The 20,274-nt window shown below is 44.2% G+C and overlaps 2 protein-coding genes and 1 long non-coding RNA gene across 3 annotated transcripts; 2 read left to right on the forward strand and 1 right to left on the reverse strand.

The window, feature by feature from the left end:
* The first annotated feature begins 833 nt into the window (after window positions 1-833).
* Window positions 834-11,146, forward strand: slc22a31 (solute carrier family 22 member 31). The gene is made up of 9 exons (XM_052062518.1): window positions 834-1,478; window positions 4,366-4,469; window positions 4,556-4,710; window positions 7,325-7,493; window positions 7,744-7,889; window positions 8,500-8,608; window positions 8,761-8,975; window positions 9,780-9,891; window positions 9,970-11,146. The coding sequence occupies exons 1-9, from the start codon at window positions 1,089-1,091 to the stop codon at window positions 10,394-10,396; spliced, it is 1,827 nt and encodes a 608-aa protein (XP_051918478.1). The 5' UTR covers window positions 834-1,088; the 3' UTR covers window positions 10,397-11,146.
* A 243-nt stretch (window positions 11,147-11,389) lies between these two features.
* Window positions 11,390-19,404, reverse strand: dpep1 (dipeptidase 1). The gene is made up of 10 exons (XM_052062539.1): window positions 19,197-19,404; window positions 18,945-19,071; window positions 16,929-17,061; window positions 16,680-16,830; window positions 15,846-15,915; window positions 13,456-13,632; window positions 13,076-13,160; window positions 12,888-12,963; window positions 12,661-12,796; window positions 11,390-11,888 (listed from the first exon to the last, which is right to left on the reverse strand). The coding sequence occupies exons 1-10, from the start codon at window positions 19,310-19,312 to the stop codon at window positions 11,724-11,726; spliced, it is 1,236 nt and encodes a 411-aa protein (XP_051918499.1). The 5' UTR covers window positions 19,313-19,404; the 3' UTR covers window positions 11,390-11,723.
* LOC127598994 (uncharacterized) lies at window positions 15,724-16,244 on the forward strand. The gene is made up of 2 exons (XR_007961987.1): window positions 15,724-15,792; window positions 16,106-16,244. It is a non-coding gene; the product is annotated as an uncharacterized LOC127598994 (long non-coding RNA).
* Window positions 19,405-20,274: the final 870 nt, after the last annotated feature.

The following is a 20,274-nucleotide window of genomic DNA, read 5'->3' on the forward strand; positions in this document are numbered from 1 at the left end:
CTTAATTTTGTTTAAGTCATTCAGAAGTTGACCTGCTGGGGTGTTGTGGATCATTATCCAATGCAAAACCGAAGTTCCCGAAACACACACAGGCTCCTTGGGTACGTGAGAGTTTAAAATATACAGTATTTGAAAAGTATCATCCATGCAAAAATCTTTTGGAAATAATTATGTAAATCTTTCAGGAAAATATAAGTACGTAAAATTAAAATGCTGTTGCCCTGGTTAGTGGAAACTTTGGCTAAATCAAAAATTCACAGAAAATAGTTTGAGAACCGCTGATATAGACAAATATACTAGGACATTTTGGGGCAGGGTCAAAACTGATGCGGAAAATATTCTGTAAGCGTGGAACATTTGTATGAAAGCGTTAGGTGAAGGAGCTTCATCGGTAGTTTGTACTGTCTCGTACGGGCTCCACAAGTATCTGTCCAAATGCTACTTTGTGTAAGTTGAGGGGTTCGTTGTTTTTCAGTGGATGGCTCTTCTTTACAAATGACAGATGGAGAGATGGAATCCTTTAATGCATCCATCCATCCATCCATTTTCTGGACCGCTTAATGCAGTTTATTAAAAAGGAGAAAGATAAATTAAAAAAAACGTCTTCACCTCCGAACGGATGAATGAGAACGCACCCCCTTTCAGTCACAAAAACACTTCCGGCTTCTCTTTAGCCAATCAGACGCAAGCAACATAAGCATGTTTCAGAAAGTATTAAAGAGAATATAATTTAAGTAACTAACATAATATAATATAGTGCTCAAATATAAAATGAAAATAATTGATAATTTAACATATGCTTAAATTAGTTTGACTCATTTTGCCACCTCGTATTAGGAACCCGCACTTAAGAGCAACAATGTCTTCGTGGTTGATTCATAAATACACAGAAAAAAAATGCCTCACAAATGTGATTGGGGTTGTTTTCCGCACACGGGGGCGTCAAAGGCAAGCCAGTGAATCTGACGTCCCGCCCTCTCATTCCTCCGGCGTGCTTAACTTTCCACAGGCTGCCGGTCGTGTACTCCAATCCAGACGACGGTACTGCGCACACCGGCGTGTGTGAGTGGACCCCAAAGCCCCTCGAAATGGATTACGAGGCCAAGGTTTTCCCTCACAGTGGCGGATACGGACGCTACAACAAACTGGTGGTGGCTTTCAGTTGGTTCCCAAGCTTCGCCGTCATGTTCAACCTGTTCAGCGACGTCTTCTACACGGCCATCCCGGACGCGTACCACTGCAAACCGGATCCGCGGCTCCTTCCCTCCGCCTTCCTCCTCACCAATTTATCCAAGTCGGCTTACCTGAAGCTGACCGTCCCTTGGGTCAACGGCACCGGCCTGAGCCACTGCGAGCTCTACAAGTACCCTCCGAACTCCTCGGACTTGTCCGAAAGTGTTCCCCGGGAGAAGGTGAGCTGCACGGAGGGCTGGGAATACGCTCGCCTCTCGGGGCTCCAGAGCAACTTCGTGACGGAGGTAAGAGCTTCGCTTGGGCAACTTAGCCCCAACAACGCCTTGAGGAACACGCCAGTCGCTGGCAAGCCTTTGTGTTGTGAAAAGCCATTTCATAGCCTATCTATCTATCTATCTATCTATCTATCTATCTATCTATCTATCTATCTATCTATCTATCTATCTATCTATCTATCTATCTATCTATCTATCTATCTATCTATCTATCTATCTATCTATCTATCTATCTATCTATCTATCTATCTATCTATCTATCTATCTATCTATCTATCTATCTATCTATCTATCTATCTATCTATCTATCTATCTATCTAAACACAACGATACACACTCAAAATCTCGTACAAAGATTTCCTAGCACAGTGGATTGCGATTGCAGATGCAAAAAAAAGGAGAAACAATGTTTGTGTGGGTCTGCTTGTCTTGGAAGAAGCTCTCTTAATGTGTGACGGCGTCTCATTGTGTAACATGCAAATAAAGATCCATCCCAGTCTGTAAATATTGAAGAAGACATCTCAGAGCTGATGGATGCAAGGCAGGATCCAACATTATACATGTTTTTATTTCTTTAATTGGAATTACATTTTCACTTATTAAATGTCAAGAATGACTTAAGTTGTTTCTTAGAATCAAAACCTTTTGTGCCAAGGACGAGTTCTGACCTTTGATACTTATTTTTTTCCCCCTATTCTGATGGTTTGACTTGTCTGATGCTGTTCCCCTTGAACTTGCAACCACTTGAGGAGTGATAATGAGCCAAACCGCCTTGCAGAGTGTAGTGCTACTCTATGTTTTAGATGTATAATCTCCTCTGATTGCCAACTGTTTACAGTAAGGGGGTGGGGGGGGGGGGCAAATTCACTGTCATGGCAGTTTTGGTCACAAGAAGCGTTTTCAACCGGTTCGTTTTAATTTGTGTTAATCTCTTTTTAAAACTGAATTATGGATCAACAAACCTAATTCAGAATAATGCAGACGACTGTTTTCGATACTTCACTTTTGAATCCCTAAACACGATCAGTGGAAAAGGATTATTCAAGTCAAGTCAACAGTATTTCTCGAGCACTTTCGAACAGCCATCGCTGCATACAAAGTGCTGTACATGGAGCGATTTAACATACACAATAAACAGTGAGACAAATCGGTAATAAAGGCGGTAGAAAGCACCAAACCGTAAAATCAAGAACAAAACTAAGTCATGCTGAGTCGAATGCCAAAGAAACCAGTGAATATACACACACACACTGAAGTCAACAGTATTTCTCGAGCACTTTCAAACAGCCATCACTGCATACAAAGTGCTGTACATGGAGCGATTTAACATACACAATAAACAGTAAGACAAATCGGTAATAAAGGCGGTAGAAAGCACCAGACAGTAAAATCAAGAACAAGTCAAGTCAACAGTATTTCTAGAGCACTTTTGAACAGCCATCGCTGCATACAAAGTGCTGTACATGGAGCAATTTAACATACACAATAAACAGTAAGACAAATCGGTAATAAAGGCGGTAGAAAGCACCAAACCGTAAAATCAAGAACAAAACTAAGTCATGCTGAGTCGAATGCCAAAGAAACCAGTGAATACACACACACACACTGAAGTCAACAGTATTTCTCGAGCACTTTCAAACAGCCATCGCTGCATACAAAGTGCTGTACATGGAGTGATTTAACATGCACAATAAACAGTAAGACGAATCCGTAATAAAGGCGGTAGAAAGCACCAAGCAGTAAAATCAAGAACAAATCGAAGTCAAGTCAACAGTATTTCTCGAGCACTTTCGAACAGCCATTGCTGCATACAAAGTGCTGTACATGGAGCGATTTAACATACACAATAAACAGTAAGACGAATCCGTAATAAAGGCGGTAGAAAGCACCAAGCAGTAAAATCAAGAACAAATCGAAGTCAAGTCAACAGTATTTCTCGAGCACTTTCAAACAGCCATCGCTGCATACAAAGTGCTGTACCTGGAGCGATTTAACATACACAATAAACAGTAAGACGAATCAGTAATAAAGGCGGTGGAAAGCACCAGACAGTAAAATCAAGAACAAATCTAAGTCATGCTGAGTCGAACGCCAAAGAATACAAGTGAGTTTTATTGTTGTGAAGTATCTTAAATTGGACCTCATCGCCGTGTACAGATGTACAGGACCTAATTATACTTTGTATTTGAACTTTGCTAATATCTTCCGTTACCTGGCTTGGCTCAATCGGAGACCCACCAGGATTTTTCACCACTGCTCGTGGAGTCTCACTGCTAGTCGGCTGACGAGCAAGCGAGCAAGTTGTGTCTTTTGCTTTGCTAGTCTGCCAAAATTGACCGTCAGACAGATGATCTGTGAGCCAAGGTACCCAAAGACCCGCCGCGACCCCGTTGGTGCGGATCGTTGGGTGTCGACCAACGGCAGCATATGCGAGATCAGTTTGGAGGGTGAAGGATGAGCGGAAACCAATGTCTTGGCAGTTGGCAGGCTCTATTTTGAAGACCACTTTTCTTGAACGTGATAATCCCGTCAGCAGTCGTCTTGATTCGGTTAGGGTTGACATGATCTATATTCCCGCCCGGTCGCTCGCTGAGATCAGTGATTTGTGACTTGGAACGGGGGAGCCTGCAAAAGATGGAGCTTAAGAATCATCCTGCGTACTGTCGGCAGATGAATCATGTTCCTTAAATCATCCCATTATGTCATTTTACTTTCACCCTGTTTTAAAAAAAAAAATTATTAAAAAAAAAATTAAATAGATTGTCAGAGCCCAAATTCTGTCGAATCACAGTTCCCACTTTCATCAATAGCAACATGAATCTCTCCCACTTTACAATGTTAGCTTGCATGCTAACTAACATGCTAGCTAATTAACATGCTTTATTTTCCGTGGCAGTGGAACCTGGTGTGCGGCGACTACTGGAAAATTCCCCTCCAGCACATCTGCTTCATGACGGGATGGATTCTGGGATACATCTTCATCGGATCATTATGCGACTGGTAAATAATATTGCGGCCGTTTGCTTGTTTCGTGTTCATTTGACTGCAGTCGGATTTCAGCGTGATTTTTTTTGTGTATTTCTCAGGCTCGGTCGACGACGAGGATTTCTCCTGTCCGTCACTCTGTCCAGTGTGCTTGGCATGGCCGTATGTCTGTCCAACAGTGCTGTGGTGTTTCTGCTGCTTCGTCTCTCTCAGGGCATCATGCTCGCCGGGGTCTTTTTATCCTCGTACATAGCAAGTGAGTTGCATGAGCTCACATGGTGAGTGTTTTTTTTTTTGTTTTGTTTGTTTGTTTTGTTTTTTAAAATGAAAAGAATATTCAGCAATAGTAATTAAATGTAACATGCACACCTTTAGGATCGGATCAGGCAAAATTCATGATTCACTTTCCTTTGTACAACTTTAGCATATAAATTGCTACAAATTTAGAACATAAACCAATATGATGTTATTCATTCGTTCATTCATTCATTCATCTTCCGAGCCGCTTGATCCTCACTAGGGTCGCGGGGTGTGCTGGAGCCTATCCCAGCTGTCTTCGGGCAGTAGGCGGAGGACACCCTGAATCGGTTGCCAGCCAATCGCAGGGCACACAGAGACGAACAACCATTCGCACACACACTCACACCTAGGGACAATTTAGAGTGTTCAATCAGCCTGCCACGCATGTTTTTGTAATGTGGGAGGAAACCGGAGCACCCGGAGAAAACCCACGCAGGCCCGGGGAGAGCATGCAAACTCCACACAGGGAAGCCGGAGCTGGAATCGAACCCGGTACCTCTGCACTGTGAAGCCGACATGCTAACCACTGGACTACCGGGCTTATAAAAAACGTTCCTTTATGTTTCAACACATGTTTTGGATTAAACGCCATATAAAAGAGAAATATATCATGTCGCAGATACATCAGCTTCGTTTCTTAAACTAAAATTTTTGCAATGTCATCCGTAACCTTACAACTGACAAGTCTGTTGCAACTGGAAAGGAATTCAAGATTCCGAGAAGTCTCCGGCAGGTATTACGTCCAAAGCGTACCGAATAGTTTAGTCCAGGGGTCACCAAACTTTTTGAGAGTGAGAGCTACTTCATGTGTCCTGATTGTATGAAGGGCTACCAAATTGATACGCGTCTGAAATAACATTTGTACAAATTACATTTAATAATATTAGAACATTAGCTAGCTAGATATATACTGTAGCTAGCTAGTTAGATAGCTAAATAGGTAGCTATAGAATCTATAATACTGCCCATGTTTGCATTTTTAAATCAAAATTTCTACGAGCAAATCACAATCCTAGCACTGGCGGGCTACTGGTGTGGTCCTCACGGGCTACCTGGTGCTCGCGGGCACCGCGTTGGAGACCCCTGGTTTAGTCCATAAACCTGCCCTGCATGGAAATGATATTTGTCTATAAAGGACTTGGGAGAGGCAGGGCAGAGTTTCAGCAGCATCCTTTTCTAATATCCGGACCCATCTCTGTTTTCGACGCACCGTACACAACACTTCCCATTCCTAAGACGTCATGGCAAAATTGAGTCCAGAATTTTTGAAGTTGGTCTCATGTCGCCTTAGGCTGTGGTCCGAGGGAAATATCTGGCTGATGTCCTGCGGATGTTGGAGATGTGAAAACAATAGCAGGGCCGCCACTAAAGGCAGAAAGTAGGAAAGTAGTTCTCTTTGTTCCCTTTACCTACTCTGGGAGGAGGGAAGTGGAACAAGAATCCAGTTGCTGGGAAAGAGAGGTTAAAGGTGACACGTTGCATAGTTTGACAACGTCACGAGTTAACATTGATGGCAGAACGCGTTATCTTTGAGTCGCTTTATTGAGCATTTTGTTTGTTCGGGGAGGAACGTGGATTTTTATTGAATGAGTTGGGATTCAAAGATTCTTAAGCGAGAGTTGAAGTTGGGGGTGCTCACTATAAAGGTTATTTCACTTCCCGAGAGAAAAACGCGTCGTCCAGAATATACAAAACACACCACATGTCTTGCCACATTACACAATGCCACACTTTGAATGGGCGGGACTCTCGCATGCAAACATTTGGGTACTCATCGGGAATATCGCCGACCGAACCTTATTTTCAGTAATGCCGTGATTGGCTGTTGCAGATAAGACTGGCCATCAATCAAACAAAAATGACATCACCGTTTCTCGATATATTTTATAGTGACAACTCAACAATAGTATTTCACAACACAAAAAAATAGCTGCTACGATCAAATTAAATCATAATAATAACAAATTAAATTATTGAAATCCGTGCCTTAAAATGGCTTAAGCATCTTGGTGGGTGGGCACCGAGAAATATTCAACGCAGACGGACGCCTTTCTTAACCTGATGGATTGATGTGTCATGAAACGTGTGTCGGTATTTTATGTTCTCTGACTGTCCACTAGGTAGCGGTGTTGATGTAAAAAAATACTGTTGAGATGAAAAAGTTTGCGCTAGTAATTGCTTGTTAGCTATTTGGCTACACTCTGGCCTTGTTATTTTGCCAACTGACACCACAGTCGTAACCCGGGTAGAGACGAATGAAGGGACGGACGCAAACTCACTTCCGTCTTTACTTTTTTTTTTTTTTTTTAAAGGATTTTTTAATCTCGTTCTCCATCCCAAAAATGGGACTTCATTGCGGACGGCCGGGCAGATGGACAAGATGTTTTTTTTTTTTTTTTTTAAGGAAGAACTAAGTCAGGACGGAAGTGGGTTTTTGTCTGTCCCTTCATTCGTCCCATAGGAATGCCCTTCTGTTTCTATGCAAACGCTGTCAATGCATCCATCAGTAATTAATGACATGAGCAATTCCGAATGGATATCCATGACTCCGCCCCCCCCCGTCCCCCCAGGGTTGGAGCTGTGTGACCCTCCGCATCGTCTCATGGTTGCCATGATCGGCGGCTTCTTCGGCATCTTTGCTGAGCTGCTGTTGCCCGGCGTCGCTGTTCTGTGTCGCGATTGGCCGGTTTTGCAGGCCGTTACCACGTTACCACTGCTCCTGCTCGTATCCTATTGGTGGTGAGTCATACACGCAGAGCCAAGTTTTGGGACGGAAGGACACACGATGCAGGAAGCGCTCTTGAAACATGTTTGTTTTATGACGAGTGTCTGCTGAAGAACTTGTTGTTCAGAGCACAATGAATGTCACATGATCTGTCATACTTGACCCTAAATGATATTTTTTTTGTATACATTATCCAAAGAGATCTTTGCTGTGTGTTTGCTCTCCACGTACACGATATCTTGAAAAGACAATTGTCTCGTTCAGCTGCGCGTCATTGTTTCCCGAGTCTCCGCGTTGGTTGTTGGCCACGGCGCAGATCCCCGAAGTGAAGAGGAGCCTCCGGGAATTCTCCAGCAGGAATGGCGAGTGTTTACCAGACGAGCTCTTCCCCGGTGAAACCTTGTTGTCAGGTGAGCTTGCTTTTGCTCTCGCGGCGGACGTCCGTGCGCGTGGGACCGCAACCGGCTGCTCTCTCGGCTCCAGTCTTCGATTAACAGTTCAGAGCTCTGGCTGGGTCCTCACTAAAAATTAGCATAATTGTTGGTTTTTTTTTTGGGGGGGGGGGGGGGTCGGGGGGCGCTACCGGATTTTCCACACTAAAATGCGCACTGGATTATGAGGCACACTTTCAATGAATGGCTTATTTTCTAATTTTCTTCATTTTGGGCGCACTGCGTTATAAGACGCAATCTACAATGCATCCACTAGATGGAGCGACGCTCCAGGAAATGGCAACAAACTTTTTTTTGAATGAAGCAAACGTTCGCCTTAAGTTTGACCTCTGCGTTGTCAGCACGTCTCGAGCAAGGAGTCGTTTTGGGGTCGAAATATTACCGTAATGACCATACGCAAGGCACATCGGATTTTAAGGCGCGATGTGAGTTTTTTTTTTTTATAAAATAGAAAATTTTAGGTGTGCCTTTTTAGCGCGGAAAATATGGTACAACATTTGCATTGGATCTCATTTTCACTGTTCCGCCGGTCGGCAAATTTAGTTTTTTGTTCTCTTTCTGTGTCTAGAGATTGATTCGGTATTCGATGAAGAGCGCCAGCCAAGATGTTATTCCATTTTAGAGCTGCGACACACTCGGATTATTTGGAAGAACTGCCTCATCCTCAGCTTCACCCTGTAAGTTTTTTTTTTTCTCTCAACTGACTGATTTCAAGGAACAAGCCACATGTCGTATTTAGATAAGCCAGTCGTGTTTTGAGCCGATTGTGAGTGTCACGCTTACTTCCGCGGTCTCTCAGTTGACTTGTTGTCATTTGCTTTCTCTGTAGCTTGATTGGAACAGGCATCCAGTACTGCTTCACCCGAAACCTGCACGCGTCCTCCACCAACTTCTACTTCAGCTACTTTGTCCGAATCGCCACGGGAACGCTGGCCTGCATTTTCATCTGCTCCACCGTCAATCATTTCGGTCGGCGAAGTATGCTCCTGCTCTCCGCCATCGTCACCGGACTGTCATCGCTGCTTCTGCTGGCGCTCACTCAGTGTACGTGGTTAATGATGTTAAAAAATGTCTTTTGCTCTAAGTCAGGGGTGTCCAAACTTTTTGCCAAGGGGGCCAGATTTTATGTGGTAAAATGTCGGGGTGCCGACCTTGGCTGACATTCTTTACATTGAACAACAATATTGTTCAACAAATTTTAGTAAGCCAGTCTGTTTCACATTTCCATTTTTATTTTAATTTCAACAATCTTAAGAATTTCTTTTGGTTCATTTGAAACAGGTGTATCACATGCAACTGCTTATTCAATTGACTTTTTCTTAAACAGAAGTCTCCAGAGTGCAAATTGATTGATTTGAAAGATAAAATGTATCACCATGACTTTTCAATAGTCACAAAACCTTTGACTCGAATAACGGGGAAATGAACAAGCAGTACACATATCCACAACTGTAAGGATCATTTGAAATATGACGTATCAGTCAATATAAACACGGAGTGATGTCTTGTTAACTCGTGAGTGATGCCCTCTAGTGTCTAAATGCTATTACTCATTTAGTGAATGCTATTACTCCTTTAGCCACTAGAGGGAAGCAGTACTCTATGAAACATCACTCACCAGTCTACGAGACCATTGCGCCCAACCTGCGGGCCAGACGGCACTGATTTTATGACAGGGGCCGAGGGCCGGATGAAATTCGACCGCGGGCCGGATTTGGCCCGCGGGCCGGACTTTGGACATGGCTGCTCTAAGTAATGTTTTTTTTTTTTTTTCAATCTTTTTGTTGATGTGTGCTGTCTAATCTTCGCCCCTGGCAACTAACGAGTGTTTTCTTGCTGTGTTGTCAGACTTGCGAGGAGGCCTGGTGCTGGTGCTTTCCATTGTGGGTCTGCTGTTTTCTCAAGCTCTCGCCATGGTCAGCATCTTCTTCGCCTGCGAGGTGATGCCTACTGTCGTGCGGTAAGTCTCCCTCGGACTGGATTAAATGAAAAGGCGGCCTAAACGGAGCCTTGTAACATTGACTTGCATCCATCACAGAGGCGGGTGCCTCGGTCTGGTGCTGGCAGCGGGCTGCGTGGGCATGGCCGCCTCTTCCCTGATGGAGCTCCAGAACAACGGGGGCTACTTTCTCCACCACGTCATCTTTGCCTCTTTCGCCGTCCTCTCCGTGCTGTCCATCATGCTCCTGCCCGAGAGCAAGCGCAAGCCCCTGCCCGACTCGCTGAAGGACGGCGAGAACCAGCGCCGGCCTCCGCTCTTCTCGTCTCGGGCGGACAGGGTCAACCTGCCGTTGCTGAGCCCCCGGCCCCAGCTGTCGGATTACAACCCTGATAACTACTCGCGCCTGGTCAGCGCCACCAGGAAGATGCTGAGCAAAGACAGTTTGCCTTACAGGATCGCAGTGCCGACTCATCGCCTGCTGTCCGATAGCGAAGCGCAGGGACAGGAGAGTCTTCAACAATAACATACCCCTTGAGTTCTTTTTCACACTTGAAGTCATCTCTTTGCCCGCTCGGTGTGTAGGAGCCAATCATTTCAACGGAAACAACACAACTCCGAGGGTGAAAAAAAACAACATCTATTGTATTTGCCATGGGTGCTTTGTGTGACGAGGCCATAGACGCGCTAAGGTTTGTGAGTCAGCAACTGGTTCATTTGTTCGCGCTTTTAGCTGGGAAGCACCCTTAACCGTGTCAGTGCTGTCGGTCATGTGAGCTGCAGCACTTTGTCCATTTATGAGCAACTCACGCACTTTTCATTAAGTCTGACAGTGTGACTCACCAGTGTCTCCGTTGCAGCCGAGCTCTGATTCCCCAAAAGGTCCCTTAAGTTGAACCGATCTAATGCGGTTGAAATCATGGTGGGAAGCCGGGCACGCTTGCGGCGGTTGTTTGGAATGGTTGTGTTATGTTTTTTGGAATCCGCTAGAGGGCGCCAAACAATTCGCACTGTTGAAGAAAGTCAGACATTCTGCATTGATTTCTTTATTGCGCACGTCACGGGTGTAGCTGCCATCTGATTGAATGGTATTCGAATTAAAAGCACGTTTGTATTTCGAATTGGGACCACGCGCTGTGGCATTCTGGAAGACGACATTACAATTAGGAGTTTTGATCATAACTCTTTGGCGATTCAGGCTCAAAATTGGACAATGCATGCTTCAAACCAGAGATTTCCACAATAACGTCGATTTGTCTGTCTGTGTCTTGTGTTGTATTTCGAATTGGGACCACGCGCTGTGGCATTCTGGAAGACGACATTACAATTAGGTCTTTTGATCATAACTCTTCGGCGATTCAGACTCAAAATTGGACAATGCATGCTTCAAACCAGAGATTTCCACAATACGTCGATATTTCTGTCTGTGTCATGTGTTGGGAAAAAAATACCATTGTCTTTTCATGCTACATTTTGTATGAGACGACGTGCGCTTATATCACACAAAGCCCGCTGAATGTAGTTTTGACTGGCCGCCTTTTTATTTTTATTTTTTTTTGTGAATAGTGAACTTTTTTCCAAGGAACATTTGTGAGTTGTGCACTTCTCTCCACTAGGTGTCTCTCTTGTCTTGAAAATAGTACACCTCTCACCCCGCCCCCCAGAGTGTTTTCATTGTGTGTGCTTTGGATGACTTCAGAAGCCGACGCATGGAAAACGAATAAGACAGCTAGCCCGAAGAACTGTTCTGCCAGAACACATGACATTCATCCCATGAAGCAACATAAACGCGCTTCCACGAACTAACTCGGCATATAACAGCGAAGGCGGGAGATCCCCGATGAAGCGCGTCGTTAGACGACGGTCAGAAAAGCCAGCGGGAGAAGAAGAGTCACGACGGAGAGTGACGGGGACGCTCCATCGTTGGGATAGCCATCATTTGTCCTGCACGGATTCGTCACCTCATCCAACGGGATGGGGACATCATCTGGACTCTGCTTGCTCAGGCTGTCACGGACCTGTCAAACACCGGCAAAACAATTGGGTCCAGAAACGTGCGCGCGCCATCTTGGGTGAGATTCGGTTGACGAACAAGCATTGACACGTATGGACAAATTAGTTCTTCGATAACCAAAGCAAGTTTTTGGAATGTGGGTCGAAGCCAGGGTACGTCCTGGAAACACTCACATGGACGTTTTTTGAAATAGCATATCAGGATTGTACGAAAATGAGATGGGCAAGGAACGCTTGCTTAGGACGCCACAAGCTACTGACGATATTGTGTCGATTTGGAATCAATGTCAGAAAGCAGCTCAATCCCATATATAAGATAAGATAAGATATCCTTTATTTGTCCCGCAATGGGGAAATTAAAATCAGAATTCAGAAAGGAAAAACGCTGGGTAGGGAGAGGGAAAACATTTTAGATTGGATGTATGCTGTCATACAAATCTTGTTATTTAGTCTGAGGTTCTAGAAACATGCAACTTAACCCACCGCCATTCATGAAAATATGTTTGCTGGAAATGGCATCACTTGATATGTTTTTTTTGGGGGGGTGGCTTTTTATGACTATTGTATACTATAAAATCGTCATCTTCTGTCTCTTCGATATTGCTCTTGGTTCCACGAGTGTATCGTGTTGCACAAGCATTTTATTGGCTTGATCAAACTTTTATGATTGCCCCCATCCACTGCTGAAGTGCACGGCACTGCATTTTTATGTCGAATGAATTTGGCATGAGTCAGCAAGGTAGCGTCGTATTGAGCAGTCGCTGCTTTGTGGCTCACCTCCTCTGCTCGTTTGAGTACACGAAGCAAATTGTTCGCCAGAACGGCCTTGAGCTCCTGATCCGACCACCCTCTTCTTAACAGCTCAGCCACCAGACTTGGGACCTTGGACACGTCCTCCAGACCCTCGGGAAGTCTGGCACGAGTACGGGTTGGAAACAAGACACCGCCTCATCGTAATCTTGATCATCGCGTTGCTTTGACGTTCGAGGTGTTAGCGCAATTACCGTTCAACGCCATCATAGTCGCCGCCGAAACCAATAATGCCAGCTCCTGCCACTTTCCTTATATGGTCGAAATGATCTAAAATGAAAGCGGCACATTTGATCACACTCATCATTTGGAAAGCTGGCGAGCACAAATTTGCTATCCTTGACATCCAGGCTTGTGCTTGCATGCTAGTTAAAGACGCTACCGGCAACGTCGGCGATGGTTGCGGTGTGAGAGCAGCTCACATAGTCGTTGTAGAAGTTGACCATTACGATTCCTTTCGTTTCATTCTGGATAGACACAAAAGATGTCACATGACAAACGTTTGATGACAAAAAATGATGACAAAAATGAAACATGAAGCTACACTGCGGCTGCTACAGGATGAGCTGGGTTGCTTCACTGAGGCAAAGTGATTTTTACGCAGTAGATTAAAAAAAAAACATATTTCTGGTTAGTTTCTACTCAACATTGCCACTGTTGAGGGAGAACGTTTGTCAAAGATTTGGCAAGTTGGTGTCATCAGAAGAAAGGGTCCACATCTTCGAATGTCCAGTGCGTACGACACTGTGTTTACACACTCACCACCCTCTTGAGGACGTCATCGGGAACGTTTCTCTTATGCGGACACACAGTGAAGGCGGAGGAGTGGCTGAAGATGACGGGCGCCACGGACATGTCCAACACCTGATTCATCACTTGTACGCTCACATGAGCCAAGTCGATCAGCATCCCCAGACGGTTCATCTCTGCGATCACTTGCTGGAAGGGAAGTGAGATGATTTCGCTTTTAATGTCCGACACAGTCGCATCCATCAACCTTCAACTGCTCTCGTCTTCATTCAGCTTCAGTTTCGTCCCCCATTGCTTTCCATCCATGCTTTTTTTTTTTTTTGCATAGACCCAGTCAGCAAAGGCATCTGGCCCGGATTTGGCATGAAGCTGGCACAGCTCGCCTAGAGTCGGCACTGGCATAATGCATGTGGGCCGAACACGGCCCAGGAGTGGCAAAGGAGGCACTGGCTTGACTCTGGCAAACCAGATGAGGGCCAGTTGTGGAGTGAAGTATTTGGGCCAGAAATCAATTTACAACTCCGGCCTGGATATGGCCAGCCACTATTGAGCCACCCTTAAATGCAGTTTCAGATTCATTTTTTTCAACACACAGCCTTTTTTTACGATTGCACACCGATGCGGAATTCCATTCATTACACACACACACATGAGCGAGCGCGCAAGGTTCAATCAGGCCCGAGGGACAATTTAAAAATGAAAAAAAAAAGCATAAAAGACACTGAATTAATATTTTTAATAAGGTGCAATTCATTGAATATCCGTTAGGGGACACTGTTTTGACCAGAGAAGAAGACACCAGCAGTCTCAGTCCGTCACTGAGACAGAACCATGACAGCAGACGCTATCAATAGCACTCTCACATTTACACATTTAATAGCACTCTCCTTAGTTTGTAAGGTGTAAGTTGGGATTACATTTAGATTTTATATGCACGTGTAAATGGTTTAAAACTTCCTTTCTTTATAAATCTTGTTTAATCATAAAGTGCATTACTATATTTTTCAATACCAATTACTTGTTAGTTTGTACAATCAATGGGATCAGTTGCGATGCATATATGTGAATGATAAAAGTAAATTGCACATTTGTTGAAGGAAATGTAAGTTGCTTCATGAAATGTTTTGTAAAAGATATGTTCATTAAATTTCAACATTTTCCAAATGTTCGTGTGCTTCTTTATACCAAAATAAAGGAAAGACATTTTGTTTGGGTTGTTTATAGCAAAGTATGGTATCATTTTAATGGTCCGGCTCACTTGACATCTACTGAGGCCGTACGTGGTCCACCATGTGAAATGAGTTTGACACCGGTGATGGATAGTAAGGCGTTTTTAGCCGAAAAAAACGACCATGTACAGAAAGGTGTTTTTAGCCGAAAAAAACGACCATGTATAGTAAGGCGTTTTTAGCCGAAAAAAAACGACCATGTATAGTAAGGCGTTTTAGACAAAAAAAACCGACCATGTATAGTAAGGCGTTTTTAGCCGAAAAAAAAACGACCATGTATAGTAAGGCGTTTTTAGCCGAAAAAAACCCCAACCATGTATAGTAAGGCGTTTATAGCCGAAAAAAATGACCATGTATAGTAAGGTGTTTTTAGACAAAAAAAACGACCATGTATAGTAAGGCGTTTTAGACAAAAAAAACCGACCATGTATAGTAAGGCGTTTTTAGCCGAAAAAAAACCCAACCATGTATAGTAAGGCGTTTATAGCCGAAAAAAATGACCATGTATAGTAAGGTGTTTTTAGACAAAAAAAACGACCATGTATAGTAAGGCGTTTTTAGACCAAAAAAAACAACATGTTTAGTAAGGCGTTTTTAGCCGAAGAAAATGACCATGTATAGTAAGGTGTTTTTCACCATGTATAGTAAGGTGTTTTAGACCAAAAAAAAAAACAACCATGTATAGTAAGGCGTTTTTAGTCGAAAAAACGACCATGTATAGTAAGGCGTTTTAGCCGAAAAAAATGACCATGTATAGTAAGGCGTTTTTAGTCGAAAAAAACGACCATGTATAGAAAGGTGTTTTTAGCCGAAAAAAAATGACCATGTATAGTAAGGCGTTTTTAGCCGAAGAAAATGACCATGTATAGTAAGGTGTTTTTAGACAAAAAAAAAAACAACCATGTATAGTAAAGCTGCGATCTTTTCTTGACTAGAACATTTTCAAAGTTTTGACATATTTTGAACACCCAAAAGGTGTCATTTTGGGTGTCTCAACTGAAATGTTCCTGAAAAATACCCCCCCCAACATGCCCTGAGCCTCCTCCAGCAAAACAGACAAGCTCACCACATATCCCACCATGCCTCTGCCCTCTGGTCAATAGATTTGAAGCTGAACTAGGTAAGTCATAGTTGATCGTTTCATGACAATCCTTTTTCACCACGTAGACTGACCTTGCCAAATGGAGACAGGCCGTTGTGTTGTGATGGTTCTGATCCAGTGTCCACAAGCCAGTTGTCAGCCCTGATGATAAAAAATGTGTAGACAGATTTTTTTTTGGGGGGGGGGGCATTTTCTAGTGGCCATTTTTTTAGAACCTGTAATGTGGAACTTTGTACTTCAACCAGGTTATTATGTTTTCTTTGTCGAGAGCGATGCTCACGTGTTCCCCAAGTTGAGGCTCACGTGTTAACACAGCGTTGCCCACGAACAGGCTCTTCCAGTGAATTTGACACCTCGGAGACCTCAGCTGCAGTCTCCAGGAATCTCCCTTGCTCTCCTCAACTCAACATCTGCCAACCGTGAACTCGCTCTCTCTGCAGGCTTCCTTTTCATTTCACGGACTCAAAATAGCAGCATACAAACACGTACCAATCACGTATCTTTGAATGAAGCAATAAATACAATGCTCTGTGTGTGTGTGTGTATGTGTGTATGTGTGTGTGTGTGTGTGTGTGTATGTGTGTGTGTGTGTGCGTGCGTGTGTGTGTGCGTGCGTGCGTGCGTGCGTGCGTGCGTGTGTGTGTGTGTATTTAAATTAAGTCCCCATAACACATGTAAACTGGACTTTTCTGAAGTCCCCATAAGACACGGTCCAACATGTGACTTCATAAATTCTGATATTTAAAGGTGTTTATAGGCTAACACCACCACCTTGTGTATCCCTGATTTTTTGCAGAGCTGTATGTCATTTGGAAAGGGTGGTCCCCGAAAGTGATGAACTAAAAAGTGGTCCCCACAAATCACATAAACCGGTCTGCGTGTGTGCATGTGCGTGTGTGTCCTACCAGGGTACGTTGCAGGAATGTGTGAGCGTAAGGTAGCGGACACCCAATTGGTAGAAAGTGCGCAGAATGCCCAGACTGCTGTCGATTGAGTGACCCCCCTCCACTCCAATAAGACTGGCCGTCTTCTTGCGTTTGAACGCTTCCATGATATCTGCGCAAAAAAACACCTTGCATTTCAACTCTGAGCAGAACTACTCCCCACCTTCACCTCAAAAAAACCCCCCAAACAATTCCACACTGTCATCTGACCTTGGCTGCTGGTGGCAAACATGAAGGCGTTTGGGTATTTCTGACACATCCTGTGAACCACGTCAATCTGCTCCAGTGTTTGTCGCACGGCATCTTTGTACTGAGACTCGCACGGCACGTAGGCCGACCAGAACTGAAAGAGAAAAGGAATACGGGTATACTGACTGACTAGGAAGGGTTATGGATGTCACTTAATTGCCGAGCAGATGAAGCTGAACCACCATCACGACCAATGAAACAAAAGAACTGAAATGTATCTTGAGTTTTTTTTCCCCCAACTTGTTGATTACATACAAGAGACTTTTCATGGTTTCTGGCTATTTCCACAATCTTGCATCCAAAAATATTTTTTGGAGATGCTTGAAAAGACATGTGCAGCTTCATCAAGGGTTTCGAACGAGATTTGGAATGTCCTTACTTGCGTATTATGAACAATTTAAAGAGCATGTTAAAAACAACCCTTGCTGCATCCAAAGTGTTGCACATGGAGTTAAAATTTAACAGACAGTTAAAATTATAACATAGTCACATAAAAATGGTAGGCGCCATAAAACACTCAAACAAAGCCGAGTCTCATGTTGTCTCAAAAGCCAAACAATAAAATGTAGATAGGATGTTAAAAAGCGATGGAGTTGACTAAATTTTAGCGGGAGGTCATTCCAAAGAGAGAAATGTTAAAAGGTCGATCTCCTCTGAGCCTCTGCTTCAGTCCTCGGTACCTCCGGTAGCGTCTGGTCTGCAGACCTGAGGTACCGGGAAGGTGCGTAGGGACGAGGAGCTCAGAGAGGTAAGGTGAGGCGAGACCTTTTAAAAAGTAAAATAAACATAATAAAAGAATCTTCAAATGAACTAAAATGTACAAGGAGGCCAGAATTGGACTTGTGTGCTCCCTCCTGCGAGCTCCAGTTTGGATGTGAGGAGCAGCATTTTGGCCCAACTGGAAATCTTTGAAGGAGGACTAGCTGACTCCAAAATAAAGTGCATTGCAATAATAATCCAGTCAAGATGTAAGGAAGGCATGGATTATTGTTTCTAATGCTGTTGCAAAAGGACAGGCTTTACTTTGGCCAGCTGCCTTGATTAAAAAAAAATCATTTCAGGTTTAAGAACATCACAAATTTGCTGGTGGAATTTAAATTTACTGTCCAATTTAAAACCAAAGTTGTTGCTAGTTGTCTTTTGATAAGACATCAGGGGCCCAGGTCAACCGACACCATAACCTCAGTTTCCGAGCCGCTTGATCCTCACTAGGGTTGCGGGGGGGGTGCTGGAGCCCATCCCAGCTGTCCTCGAGCAGTAGGCGGGGGACACCCTGAACCGGTTGCCAGCCAATCGCAGGGCACACAGAAACGAACAACCATTCGCACTCACACTCACACCTAGGGACAATTTAGAGTGTTCAATCAGCCTGCCACGCATGTTTTTGGAATGTGGGAGGAAACCGGAGCACCCGGAGAAAACCCACGCCGGCCCGGGGAGAACATGCAAACTCCACACAGGGAGGCCGGAGCTGGAATTGAACCCGGTACCTCTGCACTGTGAAGCCGACGTGCTAACCACTGGACTACCGGGCCGCCTAACCTCAGTTTTCTTTCAGTGAAAGTCAAGACATTTTGTGTCTTCTGGGCCTTTACTTCTTCGAGAAAGGACAACAGCGACCTTAATGAGAAAGTGTTTTTTGCTCAGCGGGACATAGATCTGACTGACTTACTGACTGCATAACAGTAAAAAGAAAATAGCTGGCTTTCCTATGATGAAATTCAGGGTGTAGCAAATACAATAAAAACAGCAGGGGGCCCCAAAATGGAACCATGTGGAATCCCGTACGACAGTGGGGCAGCGCTGTTCTGCGAGTGCAACAATGTCCGTGAAATCGAAATACACTGAACCCATTGACCAACTTTCTTGTCATCAAAATGTTGTGTTGACCAGTGTTGTCTTTGCAGCAACGGGTAGACCTCATCCAATCATGCAAATGTACCGATTGAAATCAAGTTTAGGACGCATATGCCGCACCTGCGCTCCCAGTCGACCCGTCTTGATCTTTGGTATGTTCGTGTGTGTTGTTGCCAGAGTGTTGAGGTCCACTTTGTTGAGCTGGTTGTTGAATTGCTCGCGCAGTTGCCAAGGCAGGTCATTGTGGCTGGAAAGTAAAAAGATGGGAGAGGGTGAAAAAAAACCATGACTACCGCAACAATTCCCTCTGGAAGAACGTCGAATTCAAGACAAGTTTCCGATGAAGTGAAACAATAAGAAGTTTGCATTCACCCGTCGATGAGCGGCGTCTCAGACATCAGCTTCAGCGCTCGGGCCATGAACGCGTCCTCGCCCGAAGAGACGGACCAACACATGGCACATAAAAGCAACCACGCGGCCAATGACATTTCGCAGCAACTTCAGTTCCTCCGCTCGCTAAACTAAGTGTGACTTTCAAGAACCAATGTTTTCCTCTCGGTTCGGTTCTTGCCTTCAAGTACAGAATGAGTGCAAAGCTCCTCCTCTGTTGTGTTTTTCACCACAGCATTTTTGTGTGTGTGTGTGTTGTCATAAACCGCATAGTAGCTCAACTTTCTGGCCAGCCTGACAGCCGTAAAACATTCGATGCCGGTTAATGTTACGGAGAAGCTCCCGTCATAAAGCGGCTTCGATAGGAATCGCTCCCGAGTTCGTTCAACCACCTCCAACCCGATCAACGTATTGATAGTTTTCACGTCGGATGGATGCCAGCATCGCGATGAGACGGGGCCCCAAACGGCCTCGCGCAGCTTGTGCACGTGAGCCTCACATGACACCTGAACGATGGAATGATAAGTTTTTGTGATGTGGGAATGAAAATGATTCACAACTTGAAATTGTTTACACCGGCAGACTTGAAGGCCATTTTATTGACGGTTGCAATGCTTGCCGATAAACGTTCCCATTGTCGTGCGTTCCAAGCGTTTCTGCTGCAATGTTGCGATCACAACTTTGATCGACTCTGTTTTTTTTTTTCCTTCCGATGTTTATTCATGAGTGCTTTCTTGAATTGAATTCAACACTTCAACTGCTTTGAGTGGTTGCGTGATTTCCACTCTAGCTGTAAATTGGAACGTGTGAAATGGACTTGCGTCATAAAATACACACAGCATATGAGTGTTGATGTACCACAGGGGGTCCCAAACTTTTACGTTTGAGGGCCGCATACCGAAAAATGAAAAAGATGAAAGTGCCACTTTCAAATTCTTCAACTTTTTGAACATCAGTCAAGAAAGTAATTCTATATTGTTTGACAATAAATTTGACAGAAGGGCCAGGTCAGCACGAGCTATGGTACATTAAAAAAAAAATGCATTTGTTGACAGTCCAT

The sequence above is a fragment of the Hippocampus zosterae genome, chromosome 4 (assembly GCF_025434085.1).
Source record: "Hippocampus zosterae strain Florida chromosome 4, ASM2543408v3, whole genome shotgun sequence".
NCBI classification, from domain to species: domain Eukaryota; kingdom Metazoa; phylum Chordata; class Actinopteri; order Syngnathiformes; family Syngnathidae; genus Hippocampus; species Hippocampus zosterae.